Raw genomic sequence first — 20,991 nt, 5'->3', positions numbered from 1 at the left:
AGTGACTTGGTTCATGTTTACTCCATTGACCTTTGTCCTTGCATGAACTGGTAGAAAACAGCACATATAAGTTAATATGTAGCAAGATGTGGTCGCATTTTGACGGACATTTCAGACCTACATATCTGATACGGTGCGGCGGTGCTAGTACAAATATAACAGTAAACCTTTGGCTCACTATCATGGTCTTTGTTCGACTGGATGGAAAACTAATTTGTGATCAGATAGTGGCTTGGCTATGCATTGCTGATTCCACAATAAATGAATGCTACTCTGCAGTGTTGAATAGGAGTTCAAAGTGGATGTATGTTTTCTCCAAAATCTGTTTATCGACTATCGAATTTCTACACAAGGGAAGGGAAGCCACCTAGAGATGCTACAGAAATATGACTTAATCTTGCCATTGTTTAGGATGTGCTCGGTCTGGGAATTTCTATAGCCTACATAGTTTTGGCCTCCATGTCAAAGGCCCCTGGGACCCCACTAGGACCTGAGAATATGGAAGTGCCTTTTAAGAGGGGTGGGGTGTCTATTTTCTTCAGTTTGCGATGTGAACCTATTTTCTCATGACGCGTAGCAGCATGGCTGCAGGGACGGAAAAGTCAGGTCAGTCAGTCAGTTGCTGAATCCAAAAGTCCAGACTTCCCTGGACTTGCTGACTTTGTGGCACGTTCCTGTGAAGTCCAAGAGGGGTTTGGGCTGTCCCTTACCAAAATGAATCAAGTCTGTAAGGGCTCTCACGCAGACTTTTGGGGGACTCTATGTGGACTTCTGCTATCTTACAGAATTTACTAGTGAGATTTCCTACTGGTCATTGCACTACGGATATGATGATAAGACGTAAGGCCCCATTAGCAGCTTTTTATGCAGAGTCGCAAGCCTGCACCCTTGCAAACTCATGGATTCATGCTGATCTAAAACCATAGTCTGCAAGGGTTCAGTCCACAAGTCTGCAGTGCGCACATTTAGATACAGCCAATCTGACACTTCACTCCTTTAAACCAAGAATAAGGAACCAGTGTCTTGGTGTCAGTATGTAGGCTATAGGCTAGTGAACAGGTTATAAATGTTTGCACTAACTTTAAGCATTAACAGTACATCTTAAACATTGACTATAAACCCCTCGATTTAGTCTGTACCAACAGGTTAAATAGTAATTTGAACCAAGTTATAAATTAAACTCAGACAGGATTCATGTCAAAAAGACACATAAGCTGTGATATTAGGCACATATTATATCTGGATTATGCACATTTCATAAAGTCTGAAGCACTGATTCTCTGTCTGGACTTTTATAACGCATGTGACACTACAGAACACAGCTTTCTATTTCACTCTTGACCGCTTTTGCTTTGGTCATGATTTCCTACGGGTAATTCAAATGTTTTATGAAGACACCAACAGCTCTGTAATGCTACATTCCAGCACTTCTGGTGGATTCTCAATCAAAAAACAAGTGAGACAAGGATGTCCGATATCCTGCTTCCTTTGAATATTTCAGATTCATATAACTGGTTCAATGCAACATAAGGAAACCTAGAACTCTACATGTAGTGTGTAACTGAATGAAATGTGATCCACATTAAAGTACGACTCTCCAGTCCCCTCCTGCTCTGATGTTGCTTCGATTCTATGGCAGTACAGTTAAAGGAATAGTTCACCCAAAAATGAAAATTCTGTCATCATCTACTCACCCTCATGCCAATTGAAACACAGGTGAAGTTTATCCATATAACACACAGGGAGCACAACTCCATAGCAGGTCCCCATTGACTTCAGTTGTTTTGGAGAAGGCTGCTACAAAGTTGTGCTGGCAACCTCCCTGTGTGTTATATGGACTAACAAATTTCACCTGTGTTTCATTTGGCATGAGGGTGAGTAGATGATGACAGAATTTTTATTTTTGGGTGAACTATTCCATCAACCGCAGTTTGACGAAGCAGGTGATGCATTTTGTCAGCAATGGACTCAGCAATGGAGTCTTGGTGGCCCTAAACAAGAAATGTGTGGCCCTATAACTTACACATCACACAATTACACACTTGCAGCTGACCGGATACACAAATTTCCTTGCTTACAGCAGTCATCACATAACAAAGCTTATGCTGACTTTATGCTTGGAATAAAACTGTAGCCCCTTTCATACCAAAGTAATGACCCGGGTAAAAGGTAGAAGTGGTGGTAAAGGTTTCTAAACAGGTAATCTTACACAATAATACAACACTGGAAGAGACTTTATTGAAAGGCAGTCAAAAAGTTGTTATAGTCTGAAAACTATTCCAAGCTTACTACAACTGTTTACAACTGTCTTGTGCAGCAGATTGTGATCTATCAAGAGAGAAAAAAAATATATCATGCAAGGTTGGCTAGTTAATTGTAAGCCTGTGTGCGCGGATGTGTGTGTATAGAGCTCAAACCTGGCTAACTGTAATTCAGTTTCATCAGTAACAACATTACACTTTCAATGCCTGTTCATTATTACATTCCATATTGAATTAATTGATAAGTGGAAACCTTGCTTTCTGGTATAATTGCACTGGAACAGTAGATCTATACACTCATCCTCAAGCACATCCTCAAAAACACAGTCATATCAATGCTGTGTATAGCACAGTAAGCACTGTCAATAGATGAACAAACATTTCTTAGCCAACTAAATAGACTGAGAATAGAAAATCACAAAAAAGGAAGAAAAAAGGGTCATCAAATTCTTCTTATGGTGCTCTTACTGAGCTTAAAGTGTCTTCTACATTTTTCTAAATGACTTATTTGTGGAAAGGTAAAATATGTATAGCCCTCAAACCACTGCAGGTACCTGATGTTACTGCTAGATGTGTATGTGCCCCAAGCACATATTTTGGCCTATTTTATACTCTGTTTGAAACCACTTTGTTTTAGCATAGGTATTGCTTAGTTGTTCCCTCCACCACCATCTTAGTATTTACATACTTCAATCATGCAGTTTAAATTACATTTACATTATGTTATTAAGCAGAAGCTATTGTCCAAAGCGACTTACAATATTTATTGAGGGCATCTGCAGAATGGGCGAGGAGGAAGGAAAGAGAGCTTTTTCAAGCAGTGCATCAGCTGCACTCTGAAGCCTCCATTAGGTGGCATCATTGTATCTTGGTTTATATCCATTCAGATGGGGATAATGTAGAAGAATACTGAAGTAATAATGTTGAAGAAACTGTATACTAATGATTAGTATGTTAATTATTAAAAGAGCCTGAAAGCAAGTCAGCCATATATGATACAGTCATAAGCTGATGTGCTTTAATTGCAGATCACTGTGCAGGCAGGTAGACCTTCATCCAGTCCAGCAGTGTACTGGGCTCTTGTAGGAAGGCTGGCAGGCTGCTCCTGCTGAAATAGGCAGCCAGGCCCAGGGCAGCGGCCGACAGAATCAGAGGCAACATAAAGGAGCGTTTGGGCTCGGGCTGATCAGACGGTCTGGTCTTCATGGGTTGGGCCACTCTCTCCCATTGAGTGAGGATGGCCTGACGGGCCCCAGCCCACTTTCCTGGCCCTCTAAGACGATACTGGTATGGAGTGCAGGGACCCAGGATCACACTCAGTCCCAGCCTGGGATCCGTCAGTAGCAGCCTCAGGATGCTGGGTCGAACCCCGATCTGCTCTGATATCTCATCCATGTAGCTGATATAGTCAACCTGGATGGTGTGTCTCTGGCTGGTAACATACCTGAGAAAGAGTCCAGAGCCAAACATGTTGACTTGGTATCTTTTAGATCCTAAATAAACAATCATTCAATTGAATAAATCCACTGCAGTACCTTGCAGCCATGCTCTCCCGCTTGCACTGAACATCCTTCAGCATGGCAGCCATTGAAGGAAGCTTGTTACAACCTGTGTGTAATGAGAACAGAGTTGACAATTGAGTAAATGCCCTACTTCAACCTCAAGTATTTCTGTGAAGGATAATATGAAAAAGTTCCAATTTTAAAGCACGTGTCACCTTTAAAGACACGTGTGGCCCATCTGGCCTGCATCTCAGAGATTGGCATAATGGCTCCCAGTGGCTGCACTAGCCCAATGATAGCCAGCGTGGGGCGGTCCAACTCAGGGGGGAAAACATACTTGTACAGTGTTGATTTGTTCCCAGACGCTGACAGCACATGTGAGGCAAGGAATGGAAAGGAAAAGCTGTAACCTGTGGCAAATACCTGCAAGAGAGGGAGTCATCTCATTAACATGCTACTGCATGTCACTGCTGTCCAATGAAAGTGTGTGTAAAGGGTTAGGGTTAAGTGTGTGTGTGTGTGTGTGTGTGTGTGTGTGTGTGTGTGTGTGTGCGTGTGCACACTTGTTACGATTACACCTACCACTAAGTCGATATCTTCCACAACACTCCCATCCTCAAACTCCACGTTGGATCCTTGAAATCTGCGGATGTTGGGTTTCACCTGAACTGTTCCAGATAGGATGCGGTTGGGCAGCTCATCATTAATTGTGGGATGCTGGCTGAACAACCTGAGATTCAAATTCAGATTCATTTTAACACATTGATAAGTAATGATACTACAATTTGATGCATGCTATTTTTATAAATTTTTCATTTTTTCTAATTTTTTTATTCATTTTTAAATAAAAGAAATCACATGCAGCTATTTGAATAACACAGCAAGAAATGGCCAGAAATAGATAAAACTACCTGTGTTTTGGCTTCAGATTGTACAGACTGTGGTTGAATCTTTTGTTGAGCTGACTCTCTCCCAGGCTGCAGAATAAACCAAAGGGAAGCATGTTCTGCAGAAAATTCACCCCCCTGTTGAAGATCATATCCAGGGGCAAGCCGTTGTCTCCAACTCGGTTCAGAACCCAGGCTCCCCTCCGAGTGCTCAGGTAAAGCTGGGGAGAGAAGACATGGGGAGTCAGTAATGCCAGTACTTGAATATGGTTAAGATTAGAGTCTTGTGTGCCTCTGAGGATCCATATGTGACACCAACCTGCTTGGTGACTCTGCTCAGTTCCACAGCTATGTCTCCTCCAGAGTTTCCTATTCCAATCACTACAACCTTTTTGTTCCTCCACTCCTCAGGAGTCTTGTAGTCCCGACTGTGGAAGTACTTTCCCTTGAATGTGTCAATGCCTGAAAGATAGACACAGAGTTGTGACCATTAGACGCATCTGCTGCCAGGTTTTTAGTTTCATTACAGGTTCGATACTGCAGTGGGTGATTTAGATTTGTAAAGAAAAAAATCTGGATTAGTGACATTTAAGAAATTCACTTGAGCCCTGGGGAGGCTGGGGCCTGGGTTTGAATCTGGCCTTCGACCTTTGTCTCTAGGGGTGGGACAAAATATCGATACTGGAACATATCGTCATACTTCCTCTTGGGATACGTTATCAATACAGTGGCGCCAATATTTTTATTAAAACATGCGGGCGCTCTAAACGGATTCCCCCGCATTAAGCCTGTTACCATTTTGACTTACCAGAGTCACTACTTAATGACTCCTTGCGGTGGCGCTTATCAAATGAATGAGGGTAAAGTGAACGGAAGTTAACTAACTTGCGGTGAAGAAGACGAATAACTCACAGAGGGGAAAATGGCGGACAGCGGGGGAAAGCAAATCAGAGAGGCACCACAGTTCCTGCTTTTTGCCTTTTTAGGGGTATTTTTTCTTCTTCAGTTACACAGATATCGTGATGTATCGTAGATTAATTGTCTTGCAATATATCGAGTATCGCAGAATCGCTGTATCGTGATACCATCGTTATCGTGGGCAACATATTGTGATAGTATTGTATCGTGAGTTACTCTGTGATTCCCACCCCTATTTGTCACGTCATCCCCCTTTCTCTTCCCCTTTCCCTGTCTCACTCAACTGTACTGTCTATAAAGCATAAATGTAAAAAAAAAATCCTCCAGTGTCTATGACTTGTTTATTAACCTGAGTTAAGTTTCATACAGGATCCTGGTTTAACCCAGCTATTATGATTTCATAAAAGGATTTCATATAGGGATTAAACCAGATTAAGATGACATATGGGGCAAGGTTGAGACCACAATACTGACATTCAGTTTTCTCTTTGGGTGGTGGCTACCTCACCTTGACATTATGCAACCACATAGATATGAAAATGGGAGTGGTCTTGCCTTCATGTGGGAAAAGTTGATTCTTAAAGAACATAATTTCTCTCCATAGTGTTCTACAACAGGTTCTACTACAAGTGTGGTACCTGGGAAATCATGGAGAGGCATGTTGGGGTGACAGTGGTGTCCGATACAGATCATCACAGCATCAAAAATGTGTTGCTCCTTCTTTCCATCCCTGTTCTCTGTCTCAACATCCCACTGGCCTGAACAAGAGAAATCAGATCTCTGCTTCACCTGCAAGACTTTGGTCTGAGAAACAGAGAGGCAGAAAGAGAGCTGATTACAGAACACAAGCCAGCACAGGTTTCTTATCCCTAACTCTGTTAAGTTCAATTAAGTGGGTTTTAACATAATAGCATCCCTTTTCCTATGTTCTTAGCTTGGCATATCCTTCAGTCATGCCGAACTCAGTGACATTTCACATCTGAGATTGAGGTGAAAATGATACATTATTTCAAGGATACAAAAACTCTTAATTCTTACATTGAAGCGTATGTGCTTGGTGAGCTGGAAGCGATCGGCATACATTCGAAAGTAGTCCATGATGAGGGAGTTGTGCATGTAGTTGGGGAAGTGTGCGGGGATGGGGAAGTCACTGAAACACATCATCTCCTTGGAGGTGTTGATGATGACAGAGTGGTAGATGCTGGCTCTGTCTGGCTCTGGGTTCTCCTGGGATAGGACAGCCAGGAGGAGAAAAAACATTAACTTCAACATTATTTATTAAATATCCAGTTGGTTCAGAGTGTAACTCCTTGGGATATGTAATGTTACCACCTGTTTGAGTCTCCCATATTGGCTCGGTTGATGGAGATGAAAGGAGACAGTAAGGGAAGGGACCTGCACCCTGCAGAGTGTGACCCACCTTAAACCTCCACAGGCCGCCGATGTCATCACTGCTCTCGAAGCAGACAGGCTCCAGCCCCTCATCCAGACAGCTCTTGATACAGGCCAGACCTGAACTGCCCCCTCCAACCACTGCCACACGCCGGGTCATGCTTTAGCGTTAGTCCTGCACAGGACGGTCCAGCTTAGTCTGAAAATGGCTTCTCTAATAACACAGGGGTGCATGAATGGAGCAACAGAAGTTAGTCATCACCAAGATCTGCTTTTCATGTTGACATTAATCCAGTTACCTTGCATGAACTAGTAGAATCGAGCACACAAGTTAATATGTAACTAGTTATACTCGAGTTTTAGCCCTACATGATATCAGATACGGTGTGTTTTTTTTTTATCAACGTTATATCGCGACCAACCGTCAACTTTAATGCTTATAGCGTAATGTTTACTGTCGCTTTCAACTGTTTACGGTACGAACACACTATTTAACTGTTTATGGCCAACTGAGTTTTTCATGGCGTCGCTCTGTCTGTCTGCACAACTGTAATTCTTAAAAGTCTCTATCTTACATCTATGCAAAATGTTATGATCGATCGTATCTACGTGCATTGCGGATATTCCTACAGGTTGCAGCTGCAGATGATAATTGTCTGTCTTACCTGTTGCGAAAATGCGAAGAAGAAACTTGTTCGTGTTGCACAAGTCAAGGCAGTGGGCGGAATAAGGGACAGTAAACTGACCTTTGGTTCACTGCAACGTCATGGCCTTGTTTGACTGGACGGAAAAAAAACTTATCAGATAGTAGCCTAAGCATAATGCTGTTCCCACAATAAATGAAGCAATTATAAGCAATGCGGAATTGGAGACAAAAAAAATGCAAGCTGTTTATCTTCTCCAAAATTCTGTATCTACTCTCGTTTATAAACAACAAAGGGAAGCCACCTAGAGATGAAATATGTGGAATGGCCTCATCTCATCTAGTTTTGGAGTCCAAGTCAAAGGCCTATAGGATCCATACAGATCATATTTAACATGAGCTACTGGGAATATGGAAGTTCCTTTTAAGAGGGGTGGGGTGTGTCTCTTTGTGTGAACATGTTTTTTTGCATGTAGGCTTCTTATATAGAGAACCAGATGGCAGGCGCACACTAGTGTCCAAGAATGAAACTGCACTCTGACTAATCTCAGGAATCTCTAGAATTTAATAGATGGATACAAGAAAGTCGTCAGTAGTATAGCATTTCCACAGCAATATATGCAGAGAAAAGGGATTACAGATAAATAATGTTCGAGATAACCCATGAACACACCAGCAGTCTGGAGGAAAAACAAAACCCATTGCTGCACTTCTTTTTTTTTAGGGTAAAATCCATTTTCACAGAGGAAATAGTAAACATACCAAATCCAACAAAAAGGTGGGAGATGGTGTGGTTTCTAGTTTCTGGTCAAGAGCGACTCTCAACTGATGCATACTTACTTGACTCCTGTCAAACTGCATGAATATAATAGAAATATCCCAGACTGCTGCTTCTAATGTAGTGAAGTTCAGTGGGATATGTTTACAATATTGTGTATGGGAGTGTGATACAATTAAGACATTTTGGCAGGAGGTGATCTCGATGTTAGAAGACATTTAGTCTGTAAGGATTCCCATGGATCCAAAAGTTCTCATCTTAGGCCCGGACCCTCTTGACCTACATAAAAGAAAGAATACAAACTAATTGACATGAGTGTTTTACAAGTAAAGCCACTGCCTGCCCTAAACTGCCTGACATTGGTGCCTGGATAAAAAATATGACTCATTATATGGCTATGGAAAAATACCACATATATTGAGAGGTAAACTCAATGTATTTAATGATATTTGGAAGCCTTTTATGTTCTTTCTAAGACATGGTGACTTTGGGAATAAACTTATGCAGCATGAATAACTAGATAATGTATGAAAAGAAAACCCATACTTAAAAAACACGGTGTTTAACTTCAAGTTTAATTTATTTATTGTGTTTAATTCAGTCCATTCTATTGTATGTTTATTTTGCATTTTATTGTGTTTTAATTGATTCTATTTTATTAATGGAGGTGGGAGTTGTGTGTGTGTGTGTGTGTGTGTGTGGGGGGGGGGGGGGGGGGGGGGGGTGTCACAGTAAAGGTGACCTTGTTGTACATTGGTTGTTAATGTGATGTAAAATTTCATGAAAAATCAAAATAAATATTAAATAAAAAATATTGTTTAAAAAACGAAGAACAACAAGGCTCAAGGGGAACACTGGTGTATTGAGACATCACATCTAAGGTAATCAATGAGATCAGAATCATCTTGGTTAATCTTTACCTTAAACAGATGATCAAAGAAATACCCCCAATACTTCAAACAGGATGGCAATCCAACCACTATGGGCCATAAAATGCAATCAATATATTTGGAGATTGGTTCAGTCAAACTATCATGTTTTATCTCTTTACCTTTATTTGACAATATTTAATTGAAGTTGGACTTACTGTATTTACGCAAGTAATGTATAAAGGTAAAGTCAAAACGAAACCTGCACTCGTGGTTTTTGGGAAGTCTGACTGGCAGATGAGGCTGGGTGAAGTGTCCAGTACAAATTATCACTGCATCAAAAACATGCAGTGTTTCCTTTGTATTCATTTAGCAGGGGTGCACCAACACAGCAAGGAAATTAACACCAGTGCTAGATAAAATGGGAAATTGAAATTAGCATGGTCCAAACGCTGTCCAAATGTTTTAGAAGTAATGATTTTATCATGATTAAAACACATTTTTATCACTACAGCCTCAACTTGGAACATAACTTAGACCCAAACAGTGACAGATATGGGACAAAACTAGAATTATTCCCCCAAGCACTACAGCTGTAACACTGACATGAGTCTCCCTCTGGCTCTCTTTCCCCTCTGTCTCCACCTCCTACTGGCCGTCACAGTGTCCAATGTCCATTAAGTATGGCTCTCCTTGCATTATGGGGTGGCAAAGTATGCTGCATAAGAACCAGTTATAGACGCAGAATATTGCCTCATATGACAGACAGGATTAGACTGTTATTGACTTCTCACCTAGAAGTGAAAGTGTTGCAACAGTTTGAAGGCCTGAGTGTGGCAGAGATGCAGGTAGAGCAGCACCTCTGGGTGGTGCTGCTCTCTGACCGGCTCCTCCTAGAGAGGGACAATGTGCAGGAGATAAAGTGTGAGATAGACTCATACTCTTTGTCTAAAATTATTTGCTCATGGTGCTGAGTCATATATAACAGGTCTCACTGTGATCTGGAGTTCAGAGGACATTTGCACTACAATAATAAAGGCCCTGTGAATGTGTCTGTGAATAACAATTCTTGCATTTTGCAATCTGTCCATTAGAATTGAGCATGAGGAATTTGAGTTATTATGCAGTAATAAATCACTGCAGCACAAATGGAGCTGTCTTTGACTCCTGACCAGCCCCAGTTCAACCTACAAAGCATTGTTCCTCTGTTGGAGGAGAGCCCAGCAGCTTGTTTAATCCATTTCTGCTGTTAAGCAGCAGAAAAGCCAGGGCAAGACCTTCGACTGCCCCCCAGAGAACACTGCATCTGGGCAATGAGTCAGGAACTACAGTGGTGGCTGGTAGGAGTAGACAAATCAGGGCTTCTACTTAAGTTCAAGGCCTGCATTTACTAGCATGGCATCCTCCAATGGATCCTGTGGCCTCTAATAATAAATGAAGTCCCCAAAGATCAGTCAGTACGAGTGCAGGTAGCTGGGCCAAACAAGGAAACCGACCTAAATGTGACACTCAGCTGGGCCGCGCTGGTTTTGAAATGCCCACATCAATGTGGGGCTTACAGCCCTTCATGTCAACCAATTCTCATGTTATTACCAATTATTTCTGGACACTCAACATAACGTGCAATTGCCCGCATATTTAACTGTGGGACTTAATTAGCATTATGTAGCCTATTCAATAATCAAATATTGTTATAGGTCCCCAGTAGTCGGAGCTCTAAGGTCATATAGTCGGTCATTTAGTAATGTTTAGGCTGTTAGGTCTACAGTAAGTTATATGGCTGCACTGAGCACCACCGTGCCTCCAATGCGCAATTGTCTTGATATGCTCCGAAGCCTTTTCCCTCCACACCGACTCGCAGGAACACCAACCACTTGGTGTTCCGGGACCTCATATGTGTGTATATATATATATATATATATACAGTATATATATATATATATATATATATATATATATATGTTTATATACATAAACGTATGTTCTCAAGCTTCTTCTTGAGAACATAAATACATACACATACACACATATACACATATATATATATCTATATATATATATATACACATATATATATGTATGTTCTCAAGAAGAAGCTAAGAAATATCTGTACTGGAGAACAAACTCTCAACAGTGTTGTAGACAATGGCAGAACAACAGTAAGACCCATAAAATGCCAAGGGAACAAATTAATTAATAACAGCCCTAATGCAGGAAATGAACTCATTGGGGACAAATGTTAAGGCCTTGAAAGCTATTTTCATTTCCTGCAAGGCACACTTGTAAGGCACCTACATAGCTATCCAGATCACTGCTACAGTATCAAAAATATTCTGTGAGCAATTTTCTATTGCATTCTAGCTGTAAAAGTGAATTTGAGAGTCTCAATTGCAGTAAAGTCCTTTCCTGAAAAGTAAAGCTAACTTTGGAGGAAAACTAGACATTAGCACAATGAGGGAATGCACAAGGATGGCTATTTTGATCATAGGTTTCATTGTATCCAATGTTGTTAACATGCAAACTAGAAGACATAGGCTAAAGTTATTCAGTTCTATATGAAAATAGAAAAATCATTTTTTTTCAGCTGATGTTCCTTATTACATCACATGGCGCAACAAGATGTGTGCTGGCCATAACACAAGATGTAGTAACACATGTAGGCACAACACCAATATTATCAGGACTGTATTTTAAACCAATGGCCATCTTTCACACAATAACCCAGTATGAACGTAGCCACTTATTAAACCAATTATCTCAGAATAATTATTCTTTTATTTAACATGGAGTAGCTTTACGTTTACAATGTATATTTATTGTTTTACTGTAGGACCATCTTCCAATGAAACAAATGCTCAAACATAATTAAGTTTGTGCATTTGAAGATTTGTCTCAAGACTGCAGCTGTAAGCAAACAAACCACTGTCTTACCTAATGCGAATAGCTGGATGTGATGAATCACAGCGGCTGGAATGAGGGGGATTATGCTAATCAAATATTTTAGGTCCGGGCCTTAACTATGGTAAACTACAACATCATGGCCGTATTTGAAAAGACTGTGTAACCTCTGCTTTGAGTTTTTTGCAGCAAATTCTGCAATTCAATGAATCAAATGGGTGCGACTCCAATAAAGATAGGATTCTGAGAAGTGTTACCTTATACTTGTTGTCCAAAATCTATTTTATGTATCCTATTATATTTAAAACAAAAACAAAAAAAACACCCCAAAGCGGATCAGTTATGCAGATGTTTGTCAAATGAACAGTTGTCAGTAGAAACCAGTAGCTTGCACTGTGTCTCCTCCTCCGAGTTTCCTAGAAGTGCTAGGTTGGTTTAGCAGCACTCTCCCCATGCACACCATTTTTTTTTTTTTTTTTAAATTCCACATAGGCTTTGATGTATTTATTTAAAAATCTTTATTTCCTCAATAAATAGTCAAGCCAGTTGGTTAAACATCAGTACATTTTTAAAAAAGTATTTTCATTTAAGATAGTCTGGGAAAAAATGTACAACACTCTCAAACTACAACATTCTGAAACTATTCTATTAGAAACTCTGCTGTATGTGTTGCTCAGCTGCCCCCTCTATCACCACCTCATCAGAGTGGGGGAGGAGAGAGGAAAGAGCAGAGGCTGTGTTTATTGTAGAGGGAGCAGCACAGCAGCACAACACCTGAGACAGCCAGCATCAGGCTCAGTCTAGAAGACGGCCTCGTCTCTGGTTCTGGTACCACTCTGGTCCTGAAAGGCTGAACCACCCGCTCCCATTGAGTGAGGATGGCCTGACGGGCTCCGGCCCATTGGCCCGGCCCGGTCAGACGGTACTGGTATGGGGTGCAGGGACCCAGAAACACCTGCAGTCCGAGCCTGGGGTCCGTCAGTAAGAGCCGCAGGATGTTGGGTTGAACCCCCAACCGCTTTGCCAGAGAGTCCCGGTAAGGAATGTAGTCCACCTGGAGGGGGCTGCGTTCAGAGCAGGCAAACCTAGGGGAAGATGCGTGCACACACACACACACACACACACACACACACACACACACTTTATTTAAACAGGCAGGTCAGTTAAGAACAAATTCTTGTTTACAATGACGGCCTAGCAAGAGGCCCCATTTTGACACTTGATGGGGAATTAGAGGAAAGGTAAGAAGAAAATAATAATAACAAAAGGGAGGCAAGATAAGAAGGCTAGTCATTTGCAGAAGGCAACAGAAAACCTAATAAAATCAGTAATGCAACAACAGTAAAGAAGGCAGAGAGAGACTTTTGCAACTCATTCCATTCACTGGGAGCAGCAAACTAGAATGAGGAGTAGCCAAGGAAAGCTTTAACTCTGGGGACATTCAGCAGGATGTGATGAGCAGACCAACTGTTACAGGAAGAGTTTTGTAACAAATTAGTCAGATGGGGGGGCGTCAGACCAAGTAGTCTCTTTTGAATATAAGAGTGAGCCAATGGATTTTCAGACGAGTACATAGGAAACATACAGCAACATCAACAAGAAAACCCTCAAAAGTAATTACACATTAAATCAGTTCTTGACAATGAATGCTCAGGGTCGTGTTTTCCTCATGGCAATGGCCATTATTTGCTGGAGTGTATAATGCAAACTGCACTTTGGTGCAGTGCAGAGGCTTATTTCCAGTCATCTCAAGAGGTTAATACAGATCATGTGAATTGAACAACTTACAATTCAACATGATAATCATTGCCTACCTCTGATGCATGGTTGCTGTGGCTTTCTCAATGTCCTGTAACATGGCCTCCTCTGAGGGAAGTGTCGTTAAACCTGGGGGAAATTCAAGTGAATTAAAATACACAGAGGCATACTGTTACGGCTTATGCCAGATCCTGGCCATGGTTTGGGGTGTGTTGCTGTCTGTCTCTCTCTATTTCAGACCCGCCCCCTTTGACTCAGTGATTGGTTGTGAGGTGGCCTCACCTGGAGCTTGTTGGTAATCAGGACCAGTATAAAAGTCGGAGAGAAGCTCCAGTCACTGCCACTTGGCCACTTGATAGCCGTCCCCTCAGTTCATGTGTGTGCGCATGTTGCAGTGGTTACTATTCACTGTTTTGACATTTGTATACAATGGCGCCACCAAGGGGTGGCCAGGGGGGGCCACGGCCACCCTGATACAATCGCTGGCCCCCCCTCGCTAGTCGCATATGCATAATATGATTCTATCTGATATTTTACATTAGGTACTATTCATTTAAATCATGCATCACACTCCGACCCCTCCCCCGGCCTGCTGCTGCACAGTGCACTGCCAGATGACAGTCTGCCTCATGGACAGCCGCAGCTGAGCGGCCCGTTTTTCCCGGGTTTCTCCTGTATTTTCACCCCCTCTCCCGCCGTGCTCCTGATGTGCATATTATTAGTCTATGCACATCAGATAATTAGTAACATTAACTGTAAAATAAGAAACCAAAGTATATCAGTATGCGATTCCTTAACTCTCATATTGACATAGTTTTCAACTAGCCTATAGTCTACAACAGCATAATAGAACTCCTGAAATTCAGTTATGGCTTTTGGTTTTGGTGTGCCACCCCAAGATTTTTAGTGACCCGATTTAGCCACCCCTATGAAAAATTTCTGGGGCCGCCACTGTTTGTAAACTGTTTGTTTGTGTTTCTTTGCTGGCTCATATTGTGCTGCCGTTGTTTTACTCCCCCCTTCTTTCCTGTTTTGGTCAGTCAGGGAGTTTAGAATTGTACTTTTTGTTTAACCCTGTTTAGCTATTTTTGTTTCTAGGCAGTTTGGGTTTTTTTGTTTATTTTGGCCATGGCCACCCTGAAGCCTTCAAAAACTTCCTTGACCTACTGAACGAGCCGTTGGTAAAATAAATTATCTTTTGTTCACTTTATCCCTGTTTTGCTCCCTTTCTCCTGGATGTTTATGTTACCCCTTGGCACCCTAGACACCATTTAGGGGTCGTAACACATACCTACAGAAGTTGTTATACCAGGCACCTTAGGGTGTTTAGAATACATGAGCATGATCTGGGAGCAAATTCAATCAGCCAGACAACAGAAGAGAGATCTTTATGTTGTATTTCTATACCTAGACATCGACTCAGTCCTACATATTCCTCTGCGGGCAAGTTTTGACTTGCCCACAAAATGTACAAAATGTCATTGGAATGTGGTTAAAGCCAGCACCTCATGGCAGGGTGCACAATCTACCCTCTAGCATTCACTGTTGCAATGGAGGTAATCATTGGGGTGGGTGGAGAAACCATGAGGGAGCGGTTCACTTCCCGCCCATCACAATATACAGTATATGTCTTGTCCATGTAGCCGGTGCCCAATGAAGCCATGTCCCAGCAGCCATAGAACTCCATTGTATTAAAAAAACGATTAAAAACACGTCAAAGAGCCATGCCGTTGCTCTGGGCAGCATATTTCATCATCACGATGCACCGGGCCAGCCGACTTTTTCCTCAAACAACTTAACAAGACGGCTGTAAACACATTTGTGATCTCAGGAAAGTAGTTCCGTAGCACCGAAAATAGTCCCCGGCGTAATGAAGAATTTGTTCCCATTTGATTTGGTAATAACTACAACAGTCTGACTTCGTGGTAACAGTTAGCGATTTTTAAAATTGAAACTATGTCTTTGTGAGCTGTATTTCAAGGTTTTTAGCCAATTACTTCTGGGTTGACGGCTAAAAACGGTACGTGGGAAGTCAGAAAGTAACGGGAGTAGAGCAAACGCATTGTTGATTTTATTATTATTATTTTCATAGGATTTGTTGATGGTAAGCAATGCATTAAAAAACACCGGCCTTATCCTTTAAGACTTATGTGGGGATGAAATTGGTCTTAAATGTTATTTTAACTGGCATTAAAAAGGTCTAAAAAAGTTATTCTGATTAGTGTTGAGAGCAGGTGTGTAGGAGGGTGGTTCTGGGACGCCTGCACAGGTCATGTACTCTTCTCAATGTGTCATCGGCCTAATTTAATGAAATATGACATTCCCACGCTCACCTGCCTTCTTCCTCTAATATCCAAGCTAAGTTTCTATGTAGGCACTCACCCAAACAGAACAAACGATAGCTACATCAGATCCTGTGTATTGATAAATGCCGAGGGTCTTTCTCTCTTGACCATCAAGGCAAAGTATGTTCTCAAAGAACCTACATCATACTTATCTATAAAACTGAAAGTTTCTGTGGTGTAGTTTACCCTTAAATACTCTGGTGGCCCAGCGGGCCTGCATCTCAGCCAGAGGGTTGATAGCGCCAAGGGCATGGATGAAGCCCACCACTGCCAGGGTGGGCTGGGACAGACCTGGAGGGAACACATGCTGGTAGAGACGCAGCCTGTAACCACACTTCGCCTGCAGAGCTGACGGCAGGAAGGGGAAGCTGTAGTTGTACCCTGTGGCAAACACCACTACATCCACCTGGATCACACAAGCATAAAACTCAAAGATAACAAGAACACAAACATTGGACAATTAGTCTAATAAATGTATGCTGTCGTAGCACAATACCTTCAATGCAATAATATTTTCCTCATCAGATTTAGCTGTTGACCCAATGTCTAAGAATGGTTACAGTACTAATACACACCTTGTCTATGATGCTCCCATCAACAAAGACCACACTGGAACCACAAAACTCCTTCACGTTTGGCTTCACCTGAACACGACCTGAGAGGATCCGACTTGGCAGCTCGTCATTCACTACTGGGATCTGTGCAAAAAAACTGCAAAGAGGACAGTGTGGAAGTGAGCCACAAGATTGGTACAAAGTAAAAGATGCATGACTGATATGTCTGGGGGAAAAACATCTTCCTTTATATGATTTTGTTACCCATGTTTTGGTTTCAGGCCATACAGTCTGTGGTCAAATGCTTGGTTCACGTTCTTCTCCACCATCCTGGCACTCCATGAGGGGCGGAGCCTCTGTAGCATCATATCCAATCGGGAAGTCCCCACCAGGTCACCTGGGAGCCCACCCTGTCCTACACGGCCGGTGACCCAGGCCCCACTCCTGGTACTGAGGTACACCTGCAGATCAGATCAGCACAGAGAGGGTGAAGACCCATGTGCTTGTCAGTATTTTTTACCCTCAGCATTAGAATCTGTTTAAAGGCAGAAATTCAAGGCAGCAGTCCTTTGATTTGAAATAAAGACAACAGCTCAGAAAAGTAATTAATTTCTGTACCTTCTCTGCAACTCTACTGATATCCACAGCAATATCACCTCCAGAATTCCCAATCCCAATCACCACCACTCTTTTCCCCTGCAGACCCTCAGTGTTGCGATATTCCCAGCTGTGGAAATACCTGCCTTCAAAGCTCTCAATACCTGAAACGGAATCAAAAACAAAACAAAAAAACACTCATATAACTGCATATATTGATGATTTCTGTGGATAATTTATTGTCAGGCATAAGACAGAATCATTACTATTCTTGGTGTCCAGATCTTCAGTTAGAGTTGTGTAGCAGCAGCCACAGCGTGTCCCTCCCACACATTAAATAAAATCTATATTCCTGGTACCTGGGAAGTCTTTGAGCGGCAGATGAGGCTGGGTGTAGTGTCCGGTACAAACTATCACTGCATCAAAAACACGAGTCTCCCTCTGGCTCTCTCTCCCCTCTGTCTCCACCTCCCACTGGCCTGTCAAGGAGAAGTCTGGGCTCTGCCTCACACTGACCACGGTTGTCTAAAACAGACAGACACATAAACAGACAGACACACGCACACACACTGTTGTATATCTAGCAATGTATCTGATATGAACCATATGAATAAATACGGAGTTTGGGCCCTGAATTCCAAGTAGTTTACAAGAAATAATGGTTCAGTAAAGGTGAAGAATGACTATATATTCAGATAGCAGTTTCTCTGTAAATAATTGTGAAAAAAAAAGTATAATTGGGGGGGGGGGGGGGGGTTGATGGGATAGCCACCAAGAGCTTATATATTATTAAAAAATCAAGCTGTTTATTTGTTGAACCCATTAAAAATATGTTTTGTAGTATATCTTCAGTGGTGGAAAATCAAATGTGGGCAGAACTTTCACATTTTACCGATATTTGTATGCATGTAATATGTAGAAATTTGCATTATCCTTATGAGACTCCCTCATGATAAAATTACCATTTCAGTTTTAATCTCTGTTCTAATGTATATTTTGATGAAATATTGCCTTTGGGCAGCAGAGGTCACTGTTCTTTGTCAGTATTGAAATGCATTTTTGAAAATGGTTGTTTTCTGCACCATATCCTTGATGCTTTGATCATAATTCTTACTATTACTGACAAAACCCAATTTAGGAACATGTTGAATAAATGACTGAATCTCCATTAAGCAGAGACTACAGATCTCCTTGTGTTATAAACATGGGGTGGCCTACTCCTTTACGCTACACATAAACCAAGATTATTGCCTGAAACAACAAACCTAATGGCCGCTAACCTGGAAGTGTATGTGCTGCAGCAGTTTGAAGGCCTGAGCGTAGAGGCGCAGGTAGAGCAGCACCTCGGAGTGGTGCATGTTGTTGGGGAGCTCAGCTGGAGGGGGGAAGTCGCTGAATGACATCATCTCTTTGGAACTGTTGATGACCACAGAATGATAGATGTTGGCCCTTCCAGGCTCTGGCTCCTCCTACAGAAAGACAATGTGAGACAGAGACAAAGAGACACAGATAAAGTGATAGACCCACAGTGGTCTTTCCTGCTTTGCCTAAAATTCCACTTTTCCAAATAAATCACATCTCTACCACCTTTTGGGTTCTTGTAATTTAGCATAAATAACTTGCCTATTCATCTCATTTTATTAAAAGATCATATTTCCATGACCTGCCAGATTCATAGCCTTTGAATCGTAGGAATATTCATCTACACTTAAACATTTCAATTACACTCTTAAAATTGTGGCACTGATCAATTGAGTCTGACACTCAAAATTGCTCATCACACACAGGGCACATTTGAGCATAAGCAATTTGACTTCATATACAGTAACACTGCAGCACACACCTTATATAGCCCCAGGTGCATCTATATAGGCAATACACATCCAACAGGTTGTAGCAGAGCCCAGGAGGTGGCCCAGGTTTAATCTTTGAGCAGATGTAGGAGAACGGGTTGTTCACCCTCCAGGCTTCTTGCAAAACACTTTCCCTCTCCTAGTGAATGTGGAGGGAATCACTATAATCTTTTAACTAACAGGTCAAAAGTAATCTTCATTCCATTAGAGGCATTTAACTAATGTTTGTATGAAGAGCATCTTGCATTAAAAGGCAAAAGTACAATGAGTCAACTTTCGTTATCAGGATTGAAAGTAGTCAAACAATAAAAGATGTAATTGGTAGCAAACAGTGCTACACTCAATGCTCAGAGGTAGACAGTGTAGCAGTACTGCACTGTTGCATGTACTGTATGTATGTATTATATGAACAGGGGGACTTGCTAATGTGAATGGGTGTGCACAGTGTCAGGGGGTGGAACTGGTTTTGGAAGAGTGCCCAACGCCATTACTTTATGGGACATCACCAAGATAATGGGAGACATTGCCCACCTAATGTGCTGGACTTTAGGTCCGTGCACACAAGTACCATGGAGGTTGATGAGCCTCACAAACACTGCGTATTCATCAGCCTTAGTACTGCTTGTTCTGGAACATAGAAGACTTGACGCTGGATAAGATGCACAAAGTTAATGGAATATGATATAGATACTAACAGAAATTTAAAGTTTTTGTTTTACGGCCACGTTCACAAAGAATTAAACTGATATAATGCACTTTTGCATAGTATACAAATTCAGTGAAAAACAGAATACGCTCATTCCCAATTCCCATCTAGGCTTGAACATACAAGCCTATAGATAATTTTCAGACCCGCTTTCTCAGATAAAAGGCAGTATTCAGTTAACAGCTGTGTCCCTCACCTTAAATCTCCATAGACCCCCAATGTCATGGCTGCTCTCAAAGCAGGTGGGTTCCAGACCTTCATCCAAACAGGCCTTGATGCTGGTCAGACCAGAAGGCCCTGCACCGATCACTGCCACCCTGTGAGCCATGCTGTAGGTGAAGCAGAGAAAGAGGAGAGATGGTTATTCTGACGACAACTTTTGGTCTGAGTTATAGAGGCGGGATTAGAGCCAACATACTTGGGGTGGAACTGGGGTAAGAAGAAAGGCGGAGCAGGAAAATTTGTGTACCTTGTTGCAGTGATGAATGAGGCAGTGTTACGTTGAGTGTGTGACTGACTTTCAATTCATGGTAAGGATACTCCCATTGTCTTTGAGTTAATGGCTTGTGTAGAAACAAGGTCGTTAAGGTGCTTGAGTCAATCAAGGATAATTATATTGATTAAGGCTCCAGACAGATGAGACTCTTTTATAAGATAAAAGGAGTTTTCCCTCAACACACAAATTCTCTCTTCCTCCTTCTCTCCTTGAATACACATGCACACACTACACTCTCACTCGCTCACCCTCACTTTAAAGTCACACTGAAATGAAACATTACTTATTTTTCCCTTTTTTTTTTTTTTTTTTTACCTCATTTTATCATATTATCAATTTATTTTGTTGTATTTGTACATCAAAATCTCATTAGTTTTGGAGGTCAATGAAGCAGAACCTCAGACAAAACTTGTGGCCACCCTTCATCTCCTGGCCTCTGGCTCAGCTGTAGTGAGAATATGGTTGCGTCTTAGGTATTGTAATTAGAAAATTGCGACTGACTTTCTTTGCATATTGGTCTTCGTAAATCAGGCA

At 41.7% G+C, this 20,991-nt stretch overlaps 2 protein-coding genes across 3 annotated transcripts; both read right to left on the bottom strand.

Moving 5' to 3' along the window:
• Window positions 1-2,227: 2,227 nt before the first annotated feature.
• LOC139648737 (flavin-containing monooxygenase 5-like) lies at window positions 2,228-7,968 on the bottom strand. Of its 2 annotated transcripts, XM_071524955.1 has the most exons (11): window positions 7,909-7,961; window positions 7,626-7,740; window positions 6,989-7,174; window positions 6,607-6,795; window positions 6,207-6,372; window positions 4,970-5,112; window positions 4,675-4,871; window positions 4,346-4,493; window positions 3,979-4,186; window positions 3,797-3,869; window positions 2,228-3,705 (listed from the first exon to the last, which is right to left on the bottom strand). In XM_071524955.1, the coding sequence occupies exons 3-11, from the start codon at window positions 7,118-7,120 to the stop codon at window positions 3,291-3,293; spliced, it is 1,671 nt and encodes a 556-aa protein (XP_071381056.1). In that variant the 5' UTR covers window positions 7,121-7,174; window positions 7,626-7,740; window positions 7,909-7,961; the 3' UTR covers window positions 2,228-3,290. The 2 variants fall into 2 exon arrangements, with proteins under 2 accessions (XP_071381056.1, XP_071381057.1); XM_071524956.1 differs by having other exon boundaries at window positions 6,989-7,135; window positions 7,626-7,968.
• Window positions 7,969-12,757: 4,789 nt separating this feature from the next.
• On the bottom strand, window positions 12,758-20,289 carry LOC139648767 (flavin-containing monooxygenase 5-like). The gene is made up of 9 exons (XM_071524999.1): window positions 20,158-20,289; window positions 18,683-18,871; window positions 17,762-17,927; window positions 17,424-17,566; window positions 17,070-17,266; window positions 16,827-16,962; window positions 16,438-16,657; window positions 13,963-14,035; window positions 12,758-13,233 (listed from the first exon to the last, which is right to left on the bottom strand). The coding sequence occupies exons 1-9, from the start codon at window positions 20,287-20,289 to the stop codon at window positions 12,849-12,851; spliced, it is 1,641 nt and encodes a 546-aa protein (XP_071381100.1). The 3' UTR covers window positions 12,758-12,848.
• Window positions 20,290-20,991: the final 702 nt, after the last annotated feature.

This window comes from Centroberyx affinis, unplaced genomic scaffold (genome assembly GCF_046629955.1).
Source record: "Centroberyx affinis isolate AG114_WGS23_722 - 3 ecotype Tasmania unplaced genomic scaffold, CSIRO-AGI_Caff_v1 ptg001253l_1, whole genome shotgun sequence".
Taxonomy (NCBI): domain Eukaryota; kingdom Metazoa; phylum Chordata; class Actinopteri; order Beryciformes; family Berycidae; genus Centroberyx; species Centroberyx affinis.
This window is presented reverse-complemented; position numbering and strand designations above follow the sequence as displayed.